Here is a 23,923-nt window from a genome sequence, read left to right as displayed (position 1 = left end):
CTGCAGAGGCCTCTACTCTGTTTACATTGTCTATCATAAATTGATATGGAGGAGGGGTTCTGCTCCACAGAATTACTCAGGGACCCAGCTGATGGAGATTCTATAATCTTGTAGCAACACCATCTTTAAGAGAATGCTTCTTGGGTCATTACAGAAAGGGAAAGACCATTCAGACAATGGCTTTGGCCTGAAAAAAAACATATCATCTCTTTGTTCTTGTTGGTATAGCCCACTGACTAGAAGTAGTCATGTGGCCCTGACTAATTGCAGTGGGTCTGGGAAGTATGATCTTCCATGTGTCCAGGAATGAAAACAAACAAATATTTGTAGGATCATTCACAGTAAGTGACAAAACAGAATCAAGGATGGCTCCCACAAGTGACAGTTAAGTGACGGTGCCATGAACTGGGGGTGTGGGGGTCCCAGAAGAGGGACAGAATGTTTAGGAGAGGAGGTGATAAACATTTTGAGTTTTATGGGAGGAATTGTCTTCTGAGGATGACAGGTGGATTGTTGGAAATTTGAAGTCTCAAATGAGAATTATATCCTAGAAATATTTAATGTTTAGAAATCATGATCAGTAGTTAAAACCAAGAGTGGAAGTATTACCCAAGAAGACTAGGATGTTCCCTAAGGAACATCACAGTTTTTGATTTGAGAGAAAACCCCAAGAGGGAGAGAAACTGTCAGAGACAGACAAGAAGACAGCACAGAAATGTTCTTTAAAAAAATTGAGAAAAGGTGAGGTTCTGAGAGAAAGTAATCAGCAACAATAAGTATACCTAAGAGATCAGGTAAGATTGAAGCTTAAAAGGGCCCAGTTGATTTGGGAGTTAAGCCATTAATTCCACATGTAAGTCAGATCACGTGATATTTGTCTTCCTGCGTCATTATTTCATTTAGCATAATGTCCGGCAGGTTCATCCCGTGCTCACAAATGGCAAACAGTATCTAGGTATGTGTGTGTGTGTACAATGAACATGGGAATGCAGATATCCCTTTGAGATAATGAGTGCATCTGCTTTGGATAATACCTGTAAGTGAAATTGCTGGATTGTAAGGTATTTTCTTTTTTTAAATTTTTTGAGAAAACTCCATAATGTTTTCCATATCATATGTATCAATATACTTTCCCATAAACAGTGCACAAGAGTTCTTTTTTCCCCCCCACATCCTCACCAAAATGTATCTTTCTTTTTGATAATAGTTATTCTAACAGGTATGAGGTGGTATATCCTTGTGATTTTGATTTGTGATTTCCCGATAATTAATGATGTTGAACACCTTTTCATATACCTGTTAGCCAATTCTATGTCTATGAGAAAATGTGTATTCAGACTCACTGCACAATTTTTTAATTGGATTATTTGGCATTTTGCTATTGAGTTGTATGAATTCCTTGTATATTTTGGATATTAACCCCTTATCCGGATATATGATTTGTAAATATTTTCTCCCATCCTGTAGGTTGCCTTTTTTGTTCTTTTGTTTTCTTTGCTGTGCATTTGAAATATTTTCCGGTCTTGCAAGTTTAAAATCGTACCAGGAACATATTTTTCTTCTCTGTTGAATTACCATAAAACATAAAAGAAGCTATTGCAGAAAGAAGTTCATGAGAGGAGGAGAGAGACACCAGTTAGGCTGACATGATTTGACTAGTGAGAAGGCAATGAGGATATAAAAGAGGCAAAGAAATGTTTTATTCCCAATCTTCTTCAACGTCCATGAATCCTTCATTTATTCAACCAATATTTAGTAAAAAGCTTATTAGAGTATGAACATTCAAAATCACTGCAAGTGGTGAATGCAGCCATGAAATTAAAAGACACTTGCTCCTTGAAAGAAAAGCTATGAGAAACCTAGACAGCATATTAAAAAGCAGAGATACTACTTTACCGACAAAGGTCCGACTAGTCAAAGCTATGGTTTTTCCAGTAGTCACGTATGGATGTAAAGAGTTGGACCACAAAGAAGGCTGAGCGATGAAAGATTGATACTTTTGAACTGTGGTGCTGGAGAAGATTCTTGAGAGTCCCTTGAACTGTAAGGAGATCCAACCAGTCAATCCTAAAGGAAATCAGTCCTGAATGTTCATTGGAAAGACTGATGCTAAAGCTGAAGCTCCAAGACTTTGGCCACCTGATGCAAAGAACTGACTCATTGGAAAACTCATTGGAAAGATTGAAATCAAGGGGAGAAGGGGACAACAGAGGATGAGATGGTTGGATGGCATCACTGATTCGATGGACATGAGTTTGAGCAACCTCCGGGAGTTGGTGATGGACAGAGAAGCCTGGCGTGCTGCAGTCCACCGGGTTGCAGAGAGTTGGACATGCCTGAGCGACTGAACTGAACTGAATGACACGTGAGCTTTCCACACTCAAGCTGCTCTAGTGGATGACCGTTACATTTCCTCCTTGCTGCTTCTGTAACATTTTGTACATTCCATTATTTTATCACTTTTAACATTATATTGTATTTATTTATTTATCTTATCTCTGAAAGTGATGAACTCCATCAGGATAAAAGGCAGAGTAAAGATTTTATTGATCTCATCCCAATACCTGGGCATAGTAAGCATGCAATAAACACTTTTGTTTTTAATTAAATTATTCAGTCCTCACAGCTCTGTGAGATCATTATGATTAGCCTCATTTCACAGAAAAGGTAGCTGAGACTCAGCATGGCTCCACCTTAGGAGAGGTCAGAAGCGATAAGTGGCAGAGCTGAGACCAGAATTCCATGTCTGTTTCTCTCCATCACATAAGAACTGCTCTGACATCTTTTCCTTCTGGGGTGATGGATTCAAAATGACTTACGCATATCTTTTCAATTCCTCATTCTATTCAAGATTACAGATTAGCAGTACAATCTGAGATACGAATGGGGTAATAGATCAAAACCACTCCACAGACGCTCACATTTTTTTAACTGAACTGAGCCACTGAATGCTGTACTATAATAAGATTACACACATAAAATTGCTGGCTTTGGTCTGTAAAAGGTCAAATATCAGCACTTTCATAAGCGTCAACCTAGTAAGGTACAGAGTCATTCTTTCTACAGCATATAACTAGAAGTATGAATTAGTAGTATAAATTAACAAGAATGAAACTAGTCAGTGTGGTAGGGAAGAAAGATTTTAGAAATGCTGCCTTAACATGGTTTGTGACTGTGTTCCCTAAACAGACTAAACCTCAGCGTCCTATTGATTACTATGGAGATAATAATTTCTTCTTAACTGGCTGTTGTATGGGTTGAATGACGTGTATTGCTTGCCTCAGAATTAAAAGGTCTTACTTCATGGAACATCTAATCAAGTATCAACAAACAGTTGCCTACTAATACTTTTTTAGTAAAAGGTAATCTTCAACAAGAAAGAAATAGGCAAGCTGTGGGGTTTTAAGATGAATATTGATATGGAATTTCTCAAAGAACTCTCAGGAGGATAGATTGGTTTCATCTCTAGAAAAAATAACCCAGCTAAAGACTTCCTTTAGAATGAAAATTAATAACCCGAGTACCTGCTTAAAAGCAATCTAGGTCAGTGGACACCATTATCTTCAGTTTCAGGGTCCTTTGGGCAGCATCATGTGGATTAAACCAAAGTATGGCTGAAAAATCCAAAAGTGTAGCATAAAAAGACCATGCTAAAGGAGTCTTCTAGTACAATTTTGAAATACATATTTTGATAGCATGAACTTCTGGAAATTGAGCACCAATTCATAAGATTGAAAGCATCTAAATGGAGATTCCTTGGGAAGAAAATTTCACCCATTCCACTCTTACAGCCCCAGCTATGTTGTTTTATGAGATGCTAACTGTGCATCTTTTTGCTCAAGTTCTAATATGCCCTTTAGATATTGTGTAGAGAGTAGGAGCAAGATGCTAGACTTCATAATCTCTGTACTTTTTTCCCCCATAGATACAGCTAATATAGGTAAAAATTTCAATCTATAAACTAAAATGTATCCATTTAATTTTAAACTGTGTAAATTTAAAAATTTATTTTAAATTTAAATTGCTCTCATAATTTCTACATAATCTCTCAAGTTCAGCACTTCCTCAGACACTCAGGTGTAGACTCAGGAACAGCAGGACTGTTTCTTTCTTCCTGCTCTTCCCTGGATGTTGACGGCGAGCTCAGAAGACACCAGAGTAAATGCCTGGGAGCGGAGGGGATGTGACTTGGTCTGTCGGCAGTGTCTCTCTTTTGTGCCACTCCTCCCCTGGGGCTGATACTAAACTCTGGAAGTACTTAGGGTACGTTGCACAAGGGGGTCAGAGAGGAGCTGTTCTACTTTCATGCTCCATCTGTTGGGTCCTAGGCCAGCCTCTAATCTCAGAGATAGCTTTTCCTGTTTGCGTCACAGCACAGGTGAAATCAGGTCTCACTGTAATGGCAACTAGGCATTCTGTGGGTGCCAGCCCAGGTCCCACTGAATGCTTACAGCACTTTCGATGTGCCCAAGACTTAACTGGGTCTTTTGAGCCCTGTCCGTGCTGTATCCTTCCAATGAGGTAACACTGAGATGTCTTTCTCGACCACAAGTTTTCTCCCAGGGCACATCTGCCAACCTCAACCCTCTGGAATCCTCCCTCGCTATTAAAAATCCACAAGAAACTCAGATGGAGCTGTCTCTAGCACTCTGAAGCTTTAACAAAGCAACTGTTGTCATAAATAGTGGGATAAATAATGCTTTCTGCAATACTTGCTTGCCTTCAGCATAAAGCACAGGCTCCACTCCTATCCAGAACTTTAAAGCAGCTGTCTAGCATCATACTCCCACCATAGAACCCAGCATGAAGGGGCAGAGGCAGCTGGGGCTTCCCAAATTCACATCTGATTCTTCTTTCCTCTCTGCTCTCTTCCCCCTCTGCTTTCTTCCCCCTGTTCCCTTCCCTGAAGTGTCTTTAAATTATGTTATGTGTTGGGAGAGTTGAGGGTGAAAAGAATTCTTCAGAAAGTTTGTGTATATGGACATCCTTCTTTCAGGCTAGTATCTTTTAAACCAAAGAGCCAAGAATTTGCCATGCTTGTTAGTCAGGTTCCCCAAGGGTCAATTTTCCCTCTACCCAGCCCCCGGTAGCATATAACCACAATCTTACTGTCTTGGCCTGAGGCCCTGAGATTATAAGAAACTCTATTTGTGATTTGAGGACAAAACAAGTCTGTATCTTCCTTTCATGAAAGATCTGTCTGCTTAGAATGAGATCTAAGTAAATTATGAACCACTTGCCATATCGCCAATACAAATAGCCTTTTCTTTTTTGACCTCTTAAGAAACTTTATTATTAGCTATGTGCTGGACAGTTCTATTTTTTTATTCCTTTTCAAATTCTTTTCCCATCTAAGTTAGTATTAAAACATAATATTGAATAGAGTTCCCTGTGCTATACCACAGATCCTTTTGGTTATTCATTTTAAATATAGCAGTGTGTCCATGTCAACCCCAAACTCTCTATCTATCCCTCCTCTCCCCCACAGTCTTAATATGACCTTCTACCAACCACATTCTACCCTCTAGCAATGGACCAAAGTGTCCCAACATCAGCATTACTGGCATGCTGGGCTGGATAATTCATGCAGAGCACTGCCCTGACTATCACAGAACATCAAGCATCATCCCTGGCCTCTAGCCACTAGATACTAGTAACATCCATCCCCCAAGCTGTGACAGCCAAAAATGCCTTCAGGTGTCGCCACATGTCCCCCAGGCAGAGGAAGCCACCCTTGGTTGAGAACTAGGCTACAGACCTATCCAGAAGCAACAGGTGATGCCTGTGTAATGCTTGTAAGTATTTTGAAGATAGATTGCTTCTAAGAAGCACTCTGTAGCTGTAACTTTGCAAAAGCAACCTTGTTTATCTTTCCTCTGAGTCAGGTACTGCAGATTATTGGCCCCTTTTCCACAGATAGAAACTTGGAAGCATTCAGCTTTCCTAATCAGATCATGGAAATCTGTACTTTCATTTCCCTCCTCTGAAAATGAAAATGATACTCACTGTTTTTCTTCCCTGGCCTGAGATCAGGCAATAACATTAGAACAATGCCCTTTCCTAGCTGCTGTTCTCAGACTTCTACACCAAGCATCTTCAAAGATAAATTTATATTTGCCTATCTCCCTATTTCATGGACATCAGAAATAAAACCCTCAACATAAATAAAATGGCAGCGAGCCACATGTTTCATCAGTGTAACTGCCAAGTTACAGGTAGTGAAAAATCAATTCCAGCAAAACCAGTAATAATCTGATAGGTTTTTTTTTCCATCATGCCCAGACACAATGCAATTTTTAAAAAACAGATATTAATGTGCCCAACAAGCCTACCACAATAACCTCCATGACACCAATCTAGCACTTGGGATTGAACACAGATAAACTGTAGATACAAACAACTGTGAACTGTCCGCTCTTCAACATTCTATTCACAATGATTTCAGGAGCCAAGAAATTATACAAAAACACATAATACTTTGTGAGCCACAAAAGCACGTGGCCTCCTAGTTGCTAGCGTTATCCAACTTGATCCTAAAGGAAATCCAAAAGAACACGGGATATTCAAAAATGGTTGAGAATTGCCAGAGAAAAGCTATCTTGTTGGAAAATAAAACCAACCACTTTTAGATACTAGAGCTTGGTTGTTGTTGTTGTTGTTCAGTCACTCAGTTGTGTCTGGCTCTTTGCAACCCCATGGAATGCAGAATCCCAGGCTTCTCTGTCCTTCACCAACTCCTGAAGCTTGCTCAAACTCATGTCCATTGAGTCGGTAATGCCATCCAACCATCTTATCCTCAGTCGTCCCCACCCCCCCCATGCCTTCAATCTTTCCCAGCATCAGGGTCTTATTTCTAAAGAGTCAGCTCTTCACATCAGGTAGCCAAAGTATTAGAGCTTCAGCTTCAGCATCAGTCCTTCCAGTGAATATTCAGGATTGATTTCCTTTAGGATTGATTTCCTTTAGGTTTTCCTTTAGGATTGATTTCCTTTAGGTTTGATCTCCTTGTAGTACAAGGGACTCTTCAGAGTCTTCTCCAAGCACATAGTTCAAAAGTATCAATCCTTCGTCACTCAGCCTTCTTTAGGGTTCAACTCTCACATCCATACATAACTACTGGAAAAACCATAGCTTTGACTAGACGGACCTTTGTCAGCAAAGTGATGTCTCTTCTTTTTAACAGCTGTCTAAGTTGGTCAAAGCTTTTCTTCCAAGGGGCAAGCATCTTTTAATTTCCTGGCTGCAGTCACCATCTGCAGTGATTTTGAAGCCTGAGAAAATAAAGCCTGTCACTGTTTCCATTGTTTCCCTATCTATTTGCCATGAAGTGACGGGACCAGATCCCATGATCTTTATTTTTATAATGTTGGGTTTTAAGCCAGCTTTTTCATCTTCCTCTTTCACTTTCATCAAGAGGCTCTTTAGTTCCTCCTCACTTTCTATCATCTGCATATCTGAGGTTATTGATATTTCTCTCAGCAATCTTGATTCTAGCCTGTGCTTCATCCAGCCTGGCATTTCGCATGATGTACTCTACACAGAAGTTAAATAAGCAAGATGACAATATATAGCCTTAATGTACTCCTTTCCCAACTTTGAACCAGTCTATTGTGGCATGTCTTGTTCTAACTGTTGCTTCTTGACCTGCACACAGATTTCTCAGGAAGCAGGTAAGGTGATCTGGTATTCTCATTTTTTAAGAATGTTCCACAGTTTGTTGTGATCCACACAGTCAAAGGCTTTAGCATAGTCAATGAAGCAGAAGTAGATGTTTTTCTGGAACTCTCTTGCTTTTTCTAGGATTCAATGGATGTTGGCCATTTGATCTCTGGTTTGTCTGCCTTTTCTAAATCCAGCTTGAACATCTGGAAGTTCTTGGGTCATGTACTGTTGAAGCCTGACTTGGAGAATTTTGAACATTACTTTACTAGCATGTGAGATGAGTGCAATTGTGGGGTAGTTTGAACATTCTTTGGCATCGTCTTTCTTTGGGATTGGAATGAAAACTGACCTTTTCCAGTCCTGTGGCCACTGCTGAGTTTTCCAAATTTGTTGACATACTGAGTGCAGCACTTTCACAGCATCATCTTTTAGGATTTGAAATAGCTCAACTGGAATTCCATCACCTCCACTAGCTTTGTTCATAGTGATGCTTCCTAAGGCTACTATATTTATTACTGTATGTTGTGTGCAACGCATTTGTGAAAATCCAGGCAGGGACTACATACTTTTCATTCACAAATGTAGAAGGCATCATTTAGAAACTGGTATATGAGACTAAAAGATATAGCTTATAGATAAAAGAAATTAGGAACTAGGCAAGATAGTTAATGTAAATTAAAATTAACTTTGACCTGATAGAAGGCTGATTTTTTGTTCAATGCATTTTATTGCTACCAGTTGCATAATAACAATAAGAGACGTGAAGGATGGGTCCATCTTCTATACATAAATGTTTGTTAACTCGTGTGCATGGCTAAACTAGCATAGTCTATACTTTTGAAGATGTAGTGAGGTTACAACTTAACCATTAAATATACCAAAACAAGTCATTTGTTATAGTCATTCTAGTAACAATTAGAGTTGTATGTATTCAAATACAAATAGATATTTCTAGCTAAAAATATGAATCTGTGACTAGATATATTAATCAGAATTGTTCTAGTGTTATTTAACATAAATGAATTTTAAAATAAAACCTTGTGGGAATCAATGATCCAAAGCTAAAATAGGAAAAATGTAAAACTCCTGCAATTGAAAATAATAAACTGTTCAGACAATATCCTGTCTCTGCCTATAAATCTGGAAGGTCTTGACTGCCCTCTGCAGGGCATACAAATAATTTTCACAGATTTGAACTTATATTTATGCATTTTCTAGAACATAAAAAAAAAAAAATTTACTGGGGTTCTATTTTTAAAAGATTTTTATATATTCACCACATAAATTTTTTTAAATAATCCATGGTCATCACATAAAGAGATACCACTATTAACTAAATTGAAATTAATGTAAGTTAAAAAGATGGATAAGACTTTTTTGAGATATAAAATATTCTCCTTTGACTATTAAGACAATAAAATGTAGATGGCTAGTAGTTGTTTGTACTGAGTAACTTCCATTGGTAAAAAAAACACATAAGACAAACACTTAATAGTAAGATTTTAGCATTTCCAGGTGTGATTATCTTTTACTTCACCACTGATTTTGGCCATACAACAACCCTGATTCTGATCTTTAACAATAATTTGCCTAAAACATATGTGCCCACATATATTAATTCATTATAGCTCCATTAGCTGGACATTGTGAAGGGAAAGTTATTATCATGAGCCTACACATCATTAGTACACTAAACAAGTATTAGTGTTGACAGAATGGAATACACCACTCCACGTTCCAGAAGGTTAGAAAGAGAAATTCAAAGACACTTAGGCTGATGAGGCTGATTCAGTCTGGGAAAGATTCTAGCCCCGGATCCCATAGAAAAGTTCTCAGTGATCCACAGAAGCAGCTTGATTTCTCCAAACACAAGTCAAAATAGACTTGATACTGATACATATGGAGATACAGACTCAAAGCTAAAACCATTAGGTGAATATTAAATAAACAGATGATGGTGCCACCCTGCAAAATGCTGATTAAAGATTTTTTATATCAATCTAAAGGAACATTGCCAAGAGACTATAACAGAGCTCTGTCTTTCTCTCTGACATCCCACATTTGTCTTAATCAAGAGAATAATGATAAAAGGCATTATTTTTTAACAAATTGTTCATCAAATTTGAAGAGAACATGAAGCGCAGGTGAGCAAATAAAGATTAAAAAGAAAGTCTCAACAGCAAGTCAAATTGAATTAGATAACATTTAATGGGGACTATATTAGAACCTATGTTTAAATCCAAGGGAAAAAAATAATGTGACTGTCAAAAAGCTCATTTAAACATGTGCTGCTTTAACAGGGGACTAGAATAAGAAAAGTATTGCTCTTTGCTAGCTAGCTGTACCAAGAATACTGTGATTTGGACAGGTATCGCAGAAAGTATGTAGGAACTTCATCAGTATGAGGCCAGAAAAAATGGTAAAGGAGGTCAGACAGGGCCAAACAGAGGCTCAGCCTCAGAGAGGGCACCCGAATAACCCATGGGGATGGCTAGTGCATGCAGTCCAACCTGCCAGACAATTTCATCTTGAGAAATTCCAGGTGGGAACCACTTTAGAAGTCAGGACAAGCCACAGTCAGGATCAGAAGATCTGATGATGGCAGCAGAATTGCCACCAGTGGTAAATTTAGGAGAAACTGGATATATTTCAAATAAAGGAAGCATGGAAGGAGATCTTAGGCAGTGTACTAAAGCCCAGTCGGTACCTAGGCTCCAGCAAAATCATTTCGCCGTCAAGCACTATAAGCAAAGTGTCTACATACTAAGAGTTTATCAAGGATCTTAAATTATTGGATCCAAAATACATAAAGGAAAAGTGAAAGTGAAAGTCACTTAGCCGTGTCCAATTCTTTGCTACCTCATGGACTATAGAGTCCATGGAATTCTCCAGGCCAGAATACTGGAGTGGGTAGCCTTTCCCTTCTCCAGGGGATTTTCCCAACCCAGGGATCGAACCAGGTCTCCTGCATTGTGGACAGGTTCTTTACCAGCTGAACCACCAGGGAAACTATAATATTAAAGCAAATATAACATGATATTAAAAGTCAGCTGAATTCCAGTACTTTTATTCAGTTCAGTCACTCAGTAGTGTCTGACTCTTAGCGACCCCATGGACTGCAGCACGCCAAGCTTCCCTGACCATCAGCAACTCCCAGTTTACTCAAACTCATGTCCATTGAGTCGGTGATGCCATCCAACCATCTCATCCTCTATTGTCCCCTTTTCCTCCCGCCTTCAATCTTTCCCAGCATAAGGGTCTTTACCAATGAGTCAGTTTTTCGCATGAGGTGGCCAAAGTATTGGAGTTTCAGCTTCAGCATCAGTCCTTCCAATGAATACCCAGGACTGATCCCCTTTAGGATGGACTAGTTGGATCTCCTTGCAGTCCAAGGCACGCTCAAGAATCTTCTCCAACACCACAGTTCAAAAGCATCAATTCTTCGGCGCTCAGTTTTCTTTATAGTCCAACTCTCACATCCATACGTGACCACTGGAAAAACCATAGCCTTGACTAGACAGACCTTTGTTGGCAAAGTAATGCCTCTGCTTCTTACTATACTGTCTAGGTTGATCAGTGCTGATGGTGATTGCAGCCATGAAATTAAAAGACGCTTACTCCTTGGAAGGAAGGTTATGACCAACCTAGATAGCATATTAAAAAGCAGAGACATTACTTTGCCAACAAAGGTCCCTCTAGTCAAGGCTATGGTTTTTCCAGTGGTCATGTATGGATGTGAGAGTTGGACTATAAAGAAAGCTGAGCGCAGAAGAATTGATGCTTTTGAACTGTGGTGTTGAAGAAGACTCTTGAGAGTCCCTTGGACTGCAAGGAGATCCAACCAGTCCATCCTAAAGGAGATCAGTCCTGGGTGTTCATTGGAAGGACTGATGTTGAAGCTGAAACTCCAATACTTTGGCCACCTCATGCGAAGGGTTGACTCATTGGAAAAGACCCTAATGCTGGGAAGGATTGGGGCCAGGAGGAGAAGGGGACGACAGAGGATGAGATGGTTGGATGGCATCACCGACTCGATGGACATGGGTTTGGGTAAACTCCGGGAGTTGGTGATGGACAGGGAGGCCTGGTGTGCTGCGATTCATGAGGTTGCAAAGAGTCGGGCACGACTGAGCGACTGAACTGAACTGAAATAGGTTGTTCATAGCTTTTCTTTCAAGGAGTAAGCATCTTTTAATTTCATGGCTGCAGTCACCATCTGAAGTGATTTTGGAGCCCCCCAAAATAAAGTCTGACAGTGTTTCCACTGTTTTTCTGTTTATTTGCCATGAAATAATGGGACTGGATGCCATGATCTTAGTTTTCTGAATGTTGAGCTTTAAGCCAACTTTTTCACTCTCCTCTTTCATTTTCATCAAGAGGCTCTTTAGTTCTTCCTCACTTTCTGCCATAAGGGTGGTGTCATCTACATAGCTGAGGTTATTGATATTCTCCCGGCAATCTTGATTCCAGCTTGTGTTTCATCCAGCCCAGCATTTCTCATGATGTATTCTGTATATAAGTTAAATAAGCAGAGTGACAATATACAGCCTTGACATACACCGTTCCTTATTTGAAACCAGTCTGTTGTTCCATGTCCAGTTCTAACTGTTGTTTCCTGACCTGCATTCAGGTTTCTCAAGAGGCAGATCAGGTGGTCTGGTATTCCCATCTCTTTCAGAATTTTCCACAGTTTGTGGTGATCCACACAGTCAAAGGCTTTGGTGTAGTCAATAAAGCAGAAGTAGATGTTTTTTTGGAACTCTCTTGCTTTTTCGATGATCCAATGGATGTTGGCAATTTAATCTCTGGCTCCTCTGCCTTTTCTAAAACCAGCTTGAACATCTGGAAGTTCACAGTTCATGTATTGCTGAAGCCTAGCTTGGAGAATTTTGAGCATTACTTTACTAGCATGTGATGAGTCCAATTGTGCAGTAGTTTGAGCATTCTTTGGCATTGCCTTTCTTTGGGATGGAATGAAAACTGATCTTTTCCAGTCCTGTGGCCATTGCTGAGTTTTCCAACTTTGCTGGCTTATTGAATGCAGCACTTTCACAGCATCATCTTTTAGGATTTGAAATAGCTCAACTGGAATTCCGTCACCTCCACTAGCTTTGTTCATAGTGATGCTTCCTAAGGCCCACTTGTCTTCACATTCCAGGATGTCTGGTTCTAGGTGAGTGATCACACCAACATGATTATTTGGATCATGAAGATCCTTTTTGTATAGTTCTTCTGTGTATTCTTGCCACCTCTTCTTAATATCTTCTGCTTCTGTTAGGTCCCTACCATTTCTGTCCTTTGTTGAGCCTATCTTTGCATGAAATGTTCCCTTGGTATCTCTAATTTTCTTGAAGAGAGCTCTAGTCTTTCCCATTCTATTGTTTTCCTCTATTTCTTTGCACTGATAGCTGAGGTAGGCTTTCTTATCTCTCCTTGTTATTCTTTGGAACTCTGCATTAACATGGGGTGTATCTTTCCTTTTCTCCTTTGCTTTTTACTTCTCTTCTTTTCACAGCTATTTGTAAGGCCTCCTCAGACAGCCATTTTGCTTTTTTGCATTTCTTTTCCATGGGGATGATCTTTATCCCTGTCTCCTGTACAATGTCACAAACCTCCATCCATAGTTCATCAAGCACTCTATCTATCAGATCTAGTCCCTTAAATCTATTTCTCACTTCCACTGTATAATCATAAGGGATTTGATTTAGCTCATATGTGAATGGTCTAGTGGTTAGTGATGCATAAATTAAGTTTAACATGGAATGTGAATAAATTTTAATATATTGAAAATGACGTGGGAAGCTGTCTCCAAAAGCAAAGGTACTTGGGATCTAAAAGTTCTTAAAAGGAGATGACTGAGTATAGACAGCATTAATGGATTATGCAGTATTAACCAATCAGATATGAAGGAGCAGGTCTCTTGGAAAGTCATTCTGGAAATTTACACATTGGGCAAACATAGGAACTGGCCAGGTTTGACCAGCATGAGAAGAAGACTGAGAATCCTGACTCTTATTCCTGTGCATATTAGATCTGGCTGGAAATAGTGGAGGACCTCACAAGGAATGCTTAAGAAACCAACAAACATGCCTGGACTTGAAGATTTCAAATCTAAGGATGTGACATAATTCCAAATTTGATGCTGCTGAATTTCTAAATTACTCAGGAGTGGCTTAATGACCAGGGCAGGTTTAATCTTGGGGGTGAGTCAGGACAACAAGAAAAGTTGCCAGATAATGCAAAAGGAGGGGTAAGGGATGAGGTAGACATGGCCACCTCTCAGTCTGGGGTTCCCATGGTTCAAGGAGTATATCAGCAACCTGGAAACTACTGAGAGGAGCAGTTTCATAGGTTGAGTATATCCTGGGAAGGACCAGAACCTAAAGAAGGAAACAATGAAAGGGGTGACAAGATGTGTGCTCAAACCTAAGAGGTACTGTCATGTAAGAAATGTACTTGGCTTGTTTTGTATTAGCACAAGGGGTAGATAAAGATCAGATGGTGAATGCTCTCAGAAAAATGAATTTTTTCTTATTATACAGACATATTTTCTAATGATTACCTAGAAATCTAATTAACTGTTGAGTTGACTAAGAAAATATCGAGAGGGCCATCCCTAGGGACAGGATGACCACTCAAATGGTGAGTCATCAAGTAGGAGTCAGTTATAAAGTGGCTTGTTGCCTAGATTTGTACCACAATTTCTTAATACTTGTGAGAATGCCTTAAAAATCTAGTTCCTGTGGTTGCTTTACTGCTTCTTAGGATACAGAGATAAGTGAGAAAGGAATCCCAAGTAGCCTTTAGAGTAAGTGCTACAGTAGACTTGGAGCTACTTAAAGGATTAGATCCAACTAGCTTTCTAGTGGTTTGGATGGTAAAGAATCCGCCTGCAATATGAGAGACCTGGGTTCGATTCCTGGGTTGGGAAGATCCCTTGGAGGACGGCATAGCAACCCACTTAAGTGTTTTTGCCCATGGACAGAAGAGCCTGGCGGGCTATGGTCCATGGGGTTGCAAAGAGTTGGATATGACTGAGCAACTAAGAACAGAGACAGCTTTCTTATCTGCTTCAGAGATGCACCATTACAAATATCTAATAACTCTGTAGCAGGAAGGATCTACACAGCTCCTAGACCAGAGATATTGATAAATTCCTAATATTTTGGCCCTCACGTGGAAGGTAGCAGGGAGGGGCAGACTACTAAATCTATTTCAATAGGTCAATTAAAATCTTGATCATGAGCAACTTCAATTCGGTGCTAATAATGATTGGCATAAAAAAGAAGTGAAGAAACGGCTTTTATAGCTAGACTGGCCACTCTCCACTGAGGATTTCTTGTTTACCTACAGCTAAAAGAGAAAGGGAGAACTTTTCTTCTCCAACTTTTAAACACAATCCCTAGCTTTCTCTAGGACAGGACCAACTTGGGTCACATGCCTATTTCCAAGCAAAAAAGGTGGCCAGGAGACTGCTATAACCTAATTGTTTTAGACATGACTTATTGCTTAACCCTGAGCCAATCACCATAGCAAAGAGAATGGAGTTTTAACAATTGGCTTAAACCAATCAAGCCCCACACTGGGAAACTTGTGATAAGGCAATGGCCACACCACAGAGGGAAATACATTTACTTATGTCCACTTGTGGATTAGAAGCTGAAATCTCTCTTTTCTCTAAAACACAGTTCAGTACAATTTTAGACCATCCTCCCAGCTCTATTAAGCACAGCAGGGAGTAATTTTTATTTCCAAGTTAGAAAATGCATCCAAAATAGAGTGTTTCAAGAAGTAAAAAGGAATACTAGCATCCAGTTCCTTGTACATTTGTACTAGCTCCATGCATCTTTATCCACTGACATCAACTTAATTTTATCTGTACTTTCTGCACCACTAAGAAGTCCCCAGGGGCTGAGAGGAAATTTTGAGAGCTTCTGTGTAGTTATTGTTGCTAGGAAACAATATCCTTGGTATCCAAGTGTTCAGGCTTTGAGACACTGTGTGAAGTCACTGGTTCATAAAGGGAACCTTTGGTAAATAGGTTGTTTGGGTGTGAGTAAATTGATGTTCGCTCTCTGTGGCAAAATGTTCTTGTGTAATCTTGGAATAATAGTTTATTTCTAGGCCTCTCTTCTTTTCTTTGGATCCAGCTGCCATTATTGTTCCCATGAGAACTCACACTTCTAGCTAAAATGGAGTGATCATTATTTTTTTCCCCCAAATCATCTGTAATTATCTCAGTGCCTTGAACACTAAGCCTACAAGGTTTTAGTTAAACAAAGTCAAGTGAGCTTGAGAATACAGATCCAGACCACTGACTGTATAAATCATTAAATCCTATTAAAATTTATAGTTATTGAGAGCCATACTCCTGCTCTGCTATTGGGCATGCCACTGAAGTGTTCTGCTGCCCTGCAGAAGGGGGGGGGGCAATGAGCAGTTTTAGGCTCACTACTATCTTCTCCCCTCTCAATACCAAACTGAACCATCTCTGGTCCTTCAACTCTAGATATTGCTTACGTATTTCTCCCATAGAATCCCACAACTTGAAGATCGGCCTGAGGTTGTAATTTATCACCTAGTTACTCAGTAAGCCTAAAATTAATAAGCAGCTTTTTCCATTTCCTTGGGGCCCAGACCCACCTGTAAGTCTCCTGTAGGCAGAATCACTGTAATCAAGAGTGTATCTGGCTCAAGAATGCTACCAAATAAATTAGATATCAGGTTATCAGTTTGAGACAATAAATTCAGACCCCTAAGCAGCAAACAACATTCATAAATTCATTTATTCACAAATACATATATTGGATGCATAACTATGAACAAAATATGTTCTAGGCATTGAGAATTGTTTTAGTGAACAAAAGAAGGTCTCTGCTTTCAAAAAGTATATAATATAATGAGAGATGGAGGAGACAAAAGGCAGAGATAAACACAAAACTATGTAAACAGATAAAATATTTGCACAATAAGATGTACTATGTGTTGACAGAAACTCAGTGGGAAAGCAGAAACCACTCAAGGTTTTTTAAAAAGGGAATGAGGTGGATGAAACCGGAGCCTATTATACAGAGTGAAGTAAGTCAGAAAGAAAAACAGCAATACAGTATATTAATGCATATATATGGAATTTAGAAAGATGGTAACGATGATCCTATATGTGAGACAGTAAAAGAGACACAGATATAAGGACAGACTTTTGGACTCTGTGGGAGAAGGTGAGGGTGGGATGATTTGAGAGAATAGCATTGAAACATGTATATTACCATATGTGAAATAGATTGCCAGTCCAGGTTCGATGCACGAGACAGGGCACTCAAAGCTGGTGCTCTGGGACAACCCAGAGAGATGGGATGGGGGACACACGTACACCCATGGCTGATTCATGTCAATGTATGGCAAAAGCCACTACAATATTGTAAAGTAATTAGCCTCCAAATAAATTAATTAATTTTTAAAAAAGGGGAACTTAATAGAGAGAATTTATTACAAAGACTGGAAGAGCTGGAAAAGCAAAAGAGAGAAAGAAGAAAAGGATGTTAAGGAAGCAAAAGCCAGAAGCAAGCTCCCACAAGCCTGAATTTGTTGGATCCTATTAGAAATGCTATGCTGGTTGTTTGTGGAGGTGCCAAAAGAGGTGCTGTGAGAGTCTGGAATCACCTCCACTGTCCCAGCAGTGATTGCCAGCAACAGCAGCACTGCCACCTTGTCAGAGACAGAATCAAGGGCCTTGCCTTCCTCTTCTACCTTCTAATCTTCAGCCCGTTCTTCCTAGGGGCATCTAAAGGAGGCCAGAGAGACAGAGTCCAGCCCCAGAGGTACAGAACAGAGTTCAGAAAGCAGGATGTGAGACACAGAAACAGCAAATGAATGGCCAGCAGAGGCCACAGCAGAGGTTTTAATGGAAAGCTCTGGTAATCCCAAATCTGGAGGAAATAATTCTTCCCTAGAAAAGAAAGACAATATATCGATCTAGATTTTTGTTGCAGAATTGTTATAGAAGCCCATTTGGCTATAAGCAGAAAGAGATTTAATAAGGAAGTGCTGCTTACAAAATGAAAAGACGGAAGTAGTAGGCTAGTCTAGCCCGGGCAACTAGAAATGACTCCCCAGCACTAAGTGCAGACTGGCCCTACCATGGGGACCGAGCGCTTCACCGCAATCAGGAAGCTGGTGATCAGATAGCTCCTGCCATCATGTTGACTCCAGGACCACAGAAAGATAAAACCAGGATTCCTGGTTCCAGAGCCCCCTCTATAATGTATGAGCTGCACCAAAATGAGTGCTCAAATAGCACCTTTGACATCACTTAACTTTATTTAATAAGGGTACCTAAATCTTTACCCTGGGAACTGTAGTTTTTAGCTTTCCTAAATATTAGAACATGTACTGAAGGAAGCCAATCCGCACAGAAATATTTAGAAAGGAATTTTGTGGTGAAATATGTAACATTTTACATGAAATATGCAATCTCCAAGAGGGCAGGAGCCATGTCAGTTTTATTCACTACTGTAGCCATGGTAACTTTCCATTCCCAGCACATAGTCTGCACTCAATAAATACCTACTCATCCAACGAGTAACACACACACATAGGTTAGTGCCTGGTTGTCAAGCTAAGGTTAGTAGCACAAAGCCAAGAGTCCTAATTTTTACAGTTGTCTTGGATTGTCTAATCTGTTTATTTTAATTTTAGAATCACTTTTGTCTAGTTCCGAAAAAAAAAAAAAGGCCATTGGTATTACTAGGCAATCACATTAAATTATCAACGAACTTAAAATGATGTTAAGTCTTCCTATTTGAAATATGGTATGCCTTTTTATTTGTTCAGGGCTTCTTTTGTGCTTTTCAAAAGTGTTTCAAATATTGCTTCATGTAAATCTTGCCTGTTTCTAAGTTTATTAGTAGATATTTCTTGTCTCTATTTTAAAAACAATCATTGTAAATTTTTGTTTTTATGTATGAAAACCACTCATTTCTGTGTAGTAATTTTGTACCCCATAATCATACTAATTCTATTGTTTGTAATAGTCATTCAGTTAATTCTTTAGGGCTTACTGGATATGCAATTGCATAATTAATCTTTATACTTTAACCAGCAGTTTTCCAACTTTATAGTTCAAAATTTTCTTTCACTTATTTAATGGCTAGTGTTTCCAGGACAATGTTAAAAATGATAGCAATGACAGTGGACACTCTTATTTTGTTGTTAACTTTCATGGGAATAGTCCACTATTTCCACAATAAGCATGATTCTGGTTTTGAGACCGAGAAAGTTATATCTTACCACTTTATGGAAATATCCATATAGTCATATTTATTGGGTGGTGTCGTTTGTTTTGTTATAAAAAACAGACTGGCTATTAAATTTTGTCAAATGCCTTTTTAGCACCTGTATATATAATCATATGCTTTTTTTCTCCTTAGATCTGTTAATATAATGAAGTATATTACTAGATTTTTCTAATATTGAATCATTTGAACTCCCAGAATAAACATTTTTATTTAATTATGTTATGCATTGTTATTTAATGTCCTGCTGGATCTTGTTTCACTAATATGTACTGTTTATGAAAATAATTTGGAAGTTTTTATTCTTAGCTTATACTTTGGAATTGTTTAAGTAGAAATAGAATTATCAGTTCTTAAATGTTGGAATATGGTTCTTGTTTGTAAGGGGTAACATCAAGCTTTTTGTTTGTTTGCTTAATTAATTTTTTTTATTTTATGTTGGAGTATGGCTGTTATAGTTTCCATGGACAGCAAAGGGACTCAGCCACACATGTACATGTATTTTGATCTTCCGTCACTCCTGATTCAAGCTTTAGCAAATGCTTTTCTTATAAGAAAATTATCTGTTTTATTCAAATTTTCAAATATGTTTCCATAGATTTGAGCAAAGTTGTCTTAAAATTCTTCCCAGCCCCCCTGTTTCCAAAGTGCTTTCCCTGATGATATCCTAGTTATCCATCCTGATTCCTTTGTTTGACTGGAGTCCTCTATAGAATAGTTTCCTCAAATAGGTCCCTGGGTAATGTTCTCAGATCTTTATATATCTTCTCTGGAAGAAGTGGTATTTCAGCAGAGAATGGGACTCTTGAGTTTCTGAGTTGCTGCCCTTTTGCTTTTACTCTAGCTGTTCTGAATTGTTATTCTATAATCCCTTCCTTTCTAAAGCTGTATATCTGAAGTCCAATAGCTTTTCCTGTGAAAACACCCTCTATTTTGTGTCTGGAAGATTGTAAAATTATTCTTTTACCTTGGAGTTCAGGAATGATATCAGGGTTGCCTGATATAATGAGCCCCTCAATAGGCAAAATAGTTTAGTTATTAAATTCAGGTAAATTTCTATTTTGTTTTTGTGTGTTACAGCTCCTCTTCTTCTTTCACTCATGCTCATTGTTCATATATTAGCCCTTATATTTTCCACTTCTCTATAATTTGTTCAAACTGTTATCCAAGCCACTAATCTGGCCTCATCAGTGGCATCTTCTCGTCAATTCATCTAACACACATTTTTATTAAAACCTATGGGTTTCAGAACAAGGAATTTAGGAATTTTTTCCATGCTAATCATATATCCTTATGTGTTTGAATAAGGGTGGGGAATGAGAAGTTCATACTCTTGTCTGCTTTCTCCAACAGTTCTTCTCATGAGAGAACATCTATTTTGAATGTTCTGCTTGTTTTGCTTCCCTAAGATGACTAGGTTTTCTTACAAATATTGTTGTGTTTTGCTTGCATATCCCTTGAGGTTTGGACCCAATAGCCAGAGCACCCTAAATGGAAACAGTGTTCTAGGTGGAAAGCATGGTGGGCTCCAGGCAAGCTGTCATTCCCCTACTGATGCACAGGAGGTAGTCATCTCTTTCTCTCTCTCCACTTTTAAAATTATCCTGCATCTTATTAAGGGAATGGCTCAATTGGTAAAGAATCTGACTGCAATGCTGGAGACCTGGGTTTGATCCCTGGGTCAGGAAGATCCCTTAGAGAAGGGAATGGCAATCCTCTCCAGTATTCTTGCCTTGAGAATTCCATGGACAGAGGAGCCTGGCAGGCTACAGTCCATGGCATCGCAAAGAGTCGGACACAACTTAGCAAATAACACGTTCATGTTACATCTTATTAAGGGCTTCCCATGTGGTGCTAGTGGTAAAGAACTTGCCTGTCAACGCAGGAGACATAAGAGATGTGGGTTAGATCCCCGGGTTCAGAAAATCCCCTGGAGGAGGGCATGGCAACCCACTCCAGTATTCTTGCCTGGAGAATCCCATGGACAGAGGAGCCTAGCAGGCTATGGTCCATAGGGTTGCAAAGTGACTTAGCACACACACACCTTATTAGAGGACTGTGAAAGCAGCAGTTTCTCTAAATAGTCACACAAGTGGTAGCAGCCTTCATTAAATAGGCCCCGCCAAATCCCCGCACCCAGCTTTCTTCCTTAATCTCACTGTTCTAACCCCCATCCAAGTACCCAAGCTTCTAGTCCCCCGGTTCTCTCCTTTCTAAATGGAAAAGAATTTGATGCTTTTTTATTTGAGGTGAATATGAATAAAAAATAAACTTAGCAGGTAAACAGATTTATACGCAGACCCCTCCCCACCAAAAAAAGCTCAGAAATTGCCTAATTAAACAGCTTTGGCAGGAGGGATGAAGGTGGGACTATTAACAAGAAAACAGAGAGTCTAAGCGATTAAATCTCCAGACCCCTGGTCCCACACCTCCACTCCACGAAGACCGGAGGCTTCTTCTCTGAAGAGGGGAGAATAGCAGGTCTTTGGGATAGGTGGATATCAGTGCAGAGCTTGAAGATAAGAATATAGGCTGAAAACAACAGGATTGAATAAAAAGGAAAAGAAACTTAGAAAGACCCTCTTTGTCTCTAGAAGATAGAAAGATACAAATATAGCCTTCTCTATGTCTTAAGTGAATTTTAGACTTTTGGATATATCAATTCATTGTTTTTATGCAAGCTATTCTAATATATGATAATATATGGTCTATTCTATAACCTGAACTAGACTACTGGCAAGTGGGAGCAAAAATGAAAAGGAGAATAGATTTCAGGATAAATCCTTCTGCCACAATCTACAATACTCTTCATATTCTCCTTAAATTACTTAAAGCTCACTCTCGTAAGTATTAAGATATAAAAATATCATTAAAAAATCATATAGTTCCTAACATTTTCACATATATATTAGCTATAATCAAAAGATATAAATAGAAGCTTGCCTAAGTTTTTTCTTTAAAAAAAAAAAACACTGCTATCTTGAATGTCTTGATCATTTAACAGATCTGTACCAATTTGTTCTTTTATTTTATTTCATCCCTTTATTCTTTCTGTTGCTCTCTTAACAAATATGTGCTCTATTATTATACTTGTTGTGATTAAATGTTGTTCAGTCACTAAGTCGTGTCCAACTCTGTGACCCCAGGGACTGCAGCACACCAGACTCTTCTGTCCTTCACTGTCTCCTGGAGTGTGCTCAAATTCATGTCCGTTGAGTCGGTGATGCTATCTCACCATCTCATCCTCTGCTCTCTCCTCCTTTTGCCTTCAATCTTTCCCAGCATGAGAGTCTTTTCCATTGTGTTGGATCTTTGCATCAGGTGGCCAAAGTATTGGAGCTTCAGCTTCAGCATCAGTCCTTCCAATAAATATTCAGGGTTGATTTCCTTTAGGATTGACTGGTTTGATTTTCTTGAAGCCCAAGGGACTCTTAAGAGTCTTCTATGCCAAGACACCTAGAATCCAGGCATCCTCCAATCTAATCAAAGAGTTCCCATTGGTAGACACAATGAAAATAAACATGCAGCTGTGATAACAGATATCACTGAATGATCACAGAGCTTATGTTCACCAAGGCCAGCTGTGCCCATCTGCTCAATGTAACCACAACCAGCCTATCAGAAACAGCACTCAACAAACCTCTTTTGTCATCCTGATTTAAAACATCATCTTACCATCAATCACTGCAGATTTTTGTCAGATCCCCGACTGTCTTCAAAATGAATTTCTAGGCCAACTGAACTCTATCTAACTATGCTGTTTCTTCATTTCAGATGGCTACACCACTGATGACATTGAGTTTTACTGGAATGGAGGAGAGGGTGCAGTAACAGGAGTGAATAAAATTGAGCTCCCTCAGTTTTCAATTGTTGACTACAAGATGGTGTCCAAGAAGGTGGAGTTCACAACAGGTGAGAAGTTTCCCCCAAAATGTACTGGGGGTGCTGAGAAAGAAGATGGAGCCAACCAAATGACCATCTGATTTTTTTTATTTTTTTCCATTCAGGGGCATACCCACGACTGTCACTAAGTTTTCGTCTAAAGAGAAACATTGGTTACTTCATTTTGCAAACCTACATGCCTTCTACACTGATTACAATTCTGTCCTGGGTGTCATTTTGGATCAATTATGATGCATCTGCAGCCAGAGTTGCACTAGGTAATGCATTCCAGCACCCCAGAGGGCTGGTGGGATTTCGCTTCAAATAACAACCAATGAGAAGCATTACGGGCAAGGGCTTCTCACATAGAGAGCCAAAGGATGAGGTTACCCTAGGGTGACTGGTAATAAAACATCTACATGTAAGTACTTAACAGAGTGCATGTTTTAGAACATAATGTCTTTTTATCACTTTACCAAAATTAAAAAAAAAAAAATCTTGTAGTGCATTCAACCCTATATAAGTGCTTCTTAGAGCATATTTTTAAATTTTCATTACACTAATTTTTACTAACTATGTGATTTCTTCCTTGGTTCCTGCTTTCTTTGGTGGAGAACATTATTACATTATTCTCAAATGGACCTGAAGAAAGCTAAATCTTGTAACCATTCACAAGCTATGTCAATACTATCTTTTGAATATTAAATGTAGTTACATTGTATCTATCTGAATCTCCCTTAAATGGAGCTTCTTGCACTTGAGAAAGGTACGGATATTCATCAGCTGTATTAATGATCTGTGATCAGGACAGAATAAAAATGGTTTCTTTCCTAAAGAACAAAATTCAGAATTAATCTTGCCATGACTGAATAATTGCTGCAAGCTGAAGGACTGTATTTAATTTTAAAGGATTCCTTGGAAAGTTAGAATATGTAAGATCTGTCTGATGAATCTGGGTATGTGTGGGTCGGCCTCATTATTTGACCCAGAGCCATTTCATTTATCATCTTCTGGGATTATTCATGCACACACACACACACACACACACACACATGCATATGTGCATGCAAAAGAGCATCATTTGTGAC

The 23,923-nt window shown here is 39.0% G+C and overlaps 1 protein-coding gene across 7 annotated transcripts in view; it reads left to right on the top strand.

The window, feature by feature from the left end:
- The window catches only part of GABRB1 (gamma-aminobutyric acid type A receptor subunit beta1), a 438,781-nt gene that overhangs the window by 392,222 nt on the left and 22,636 nt on the right, over positions 1–23,923 (top strand). For all 7 annotated transcript variants that reach the window (XM_081590734.1, XM_081590754.1, XM_081590759.1 and 4 more), the window contains 2 exons: positions 22,728–22,865; positions 22,961–23,113. In XM_081590734.1, coding sequence (XP_081446860.1) covers positions 22,728–22,865; positions 22,961–23,113 — 291 coding nt within the window. The remainder of the gene's footprint in view (positions 1–22,727; positions 22,866–22,960; positions 23,114–23,923) is intronic.

This window comes from Giraffa tippelskirchi, chromosome 1 (genome assembly GCF_054371585.1).
Source record: "Giraffa tippelskirchi isolate mGirTip1 chromosome 1, T2T-mGirTip1v1.2.pri, whole genome shotgun sequence".
In the NCBI taxonomy this organism is placed as follows: Eukaryota; Metazoa; Chordata; class Mammalia; order Artiodactyla; family Giraffidae; genus Giraffa; species Giraffa tippelskirchi.
Note: the sequence above shows the minus strand (reverse complement) of the source record. Positions and strands in the feature narration are given on the sequence as shown.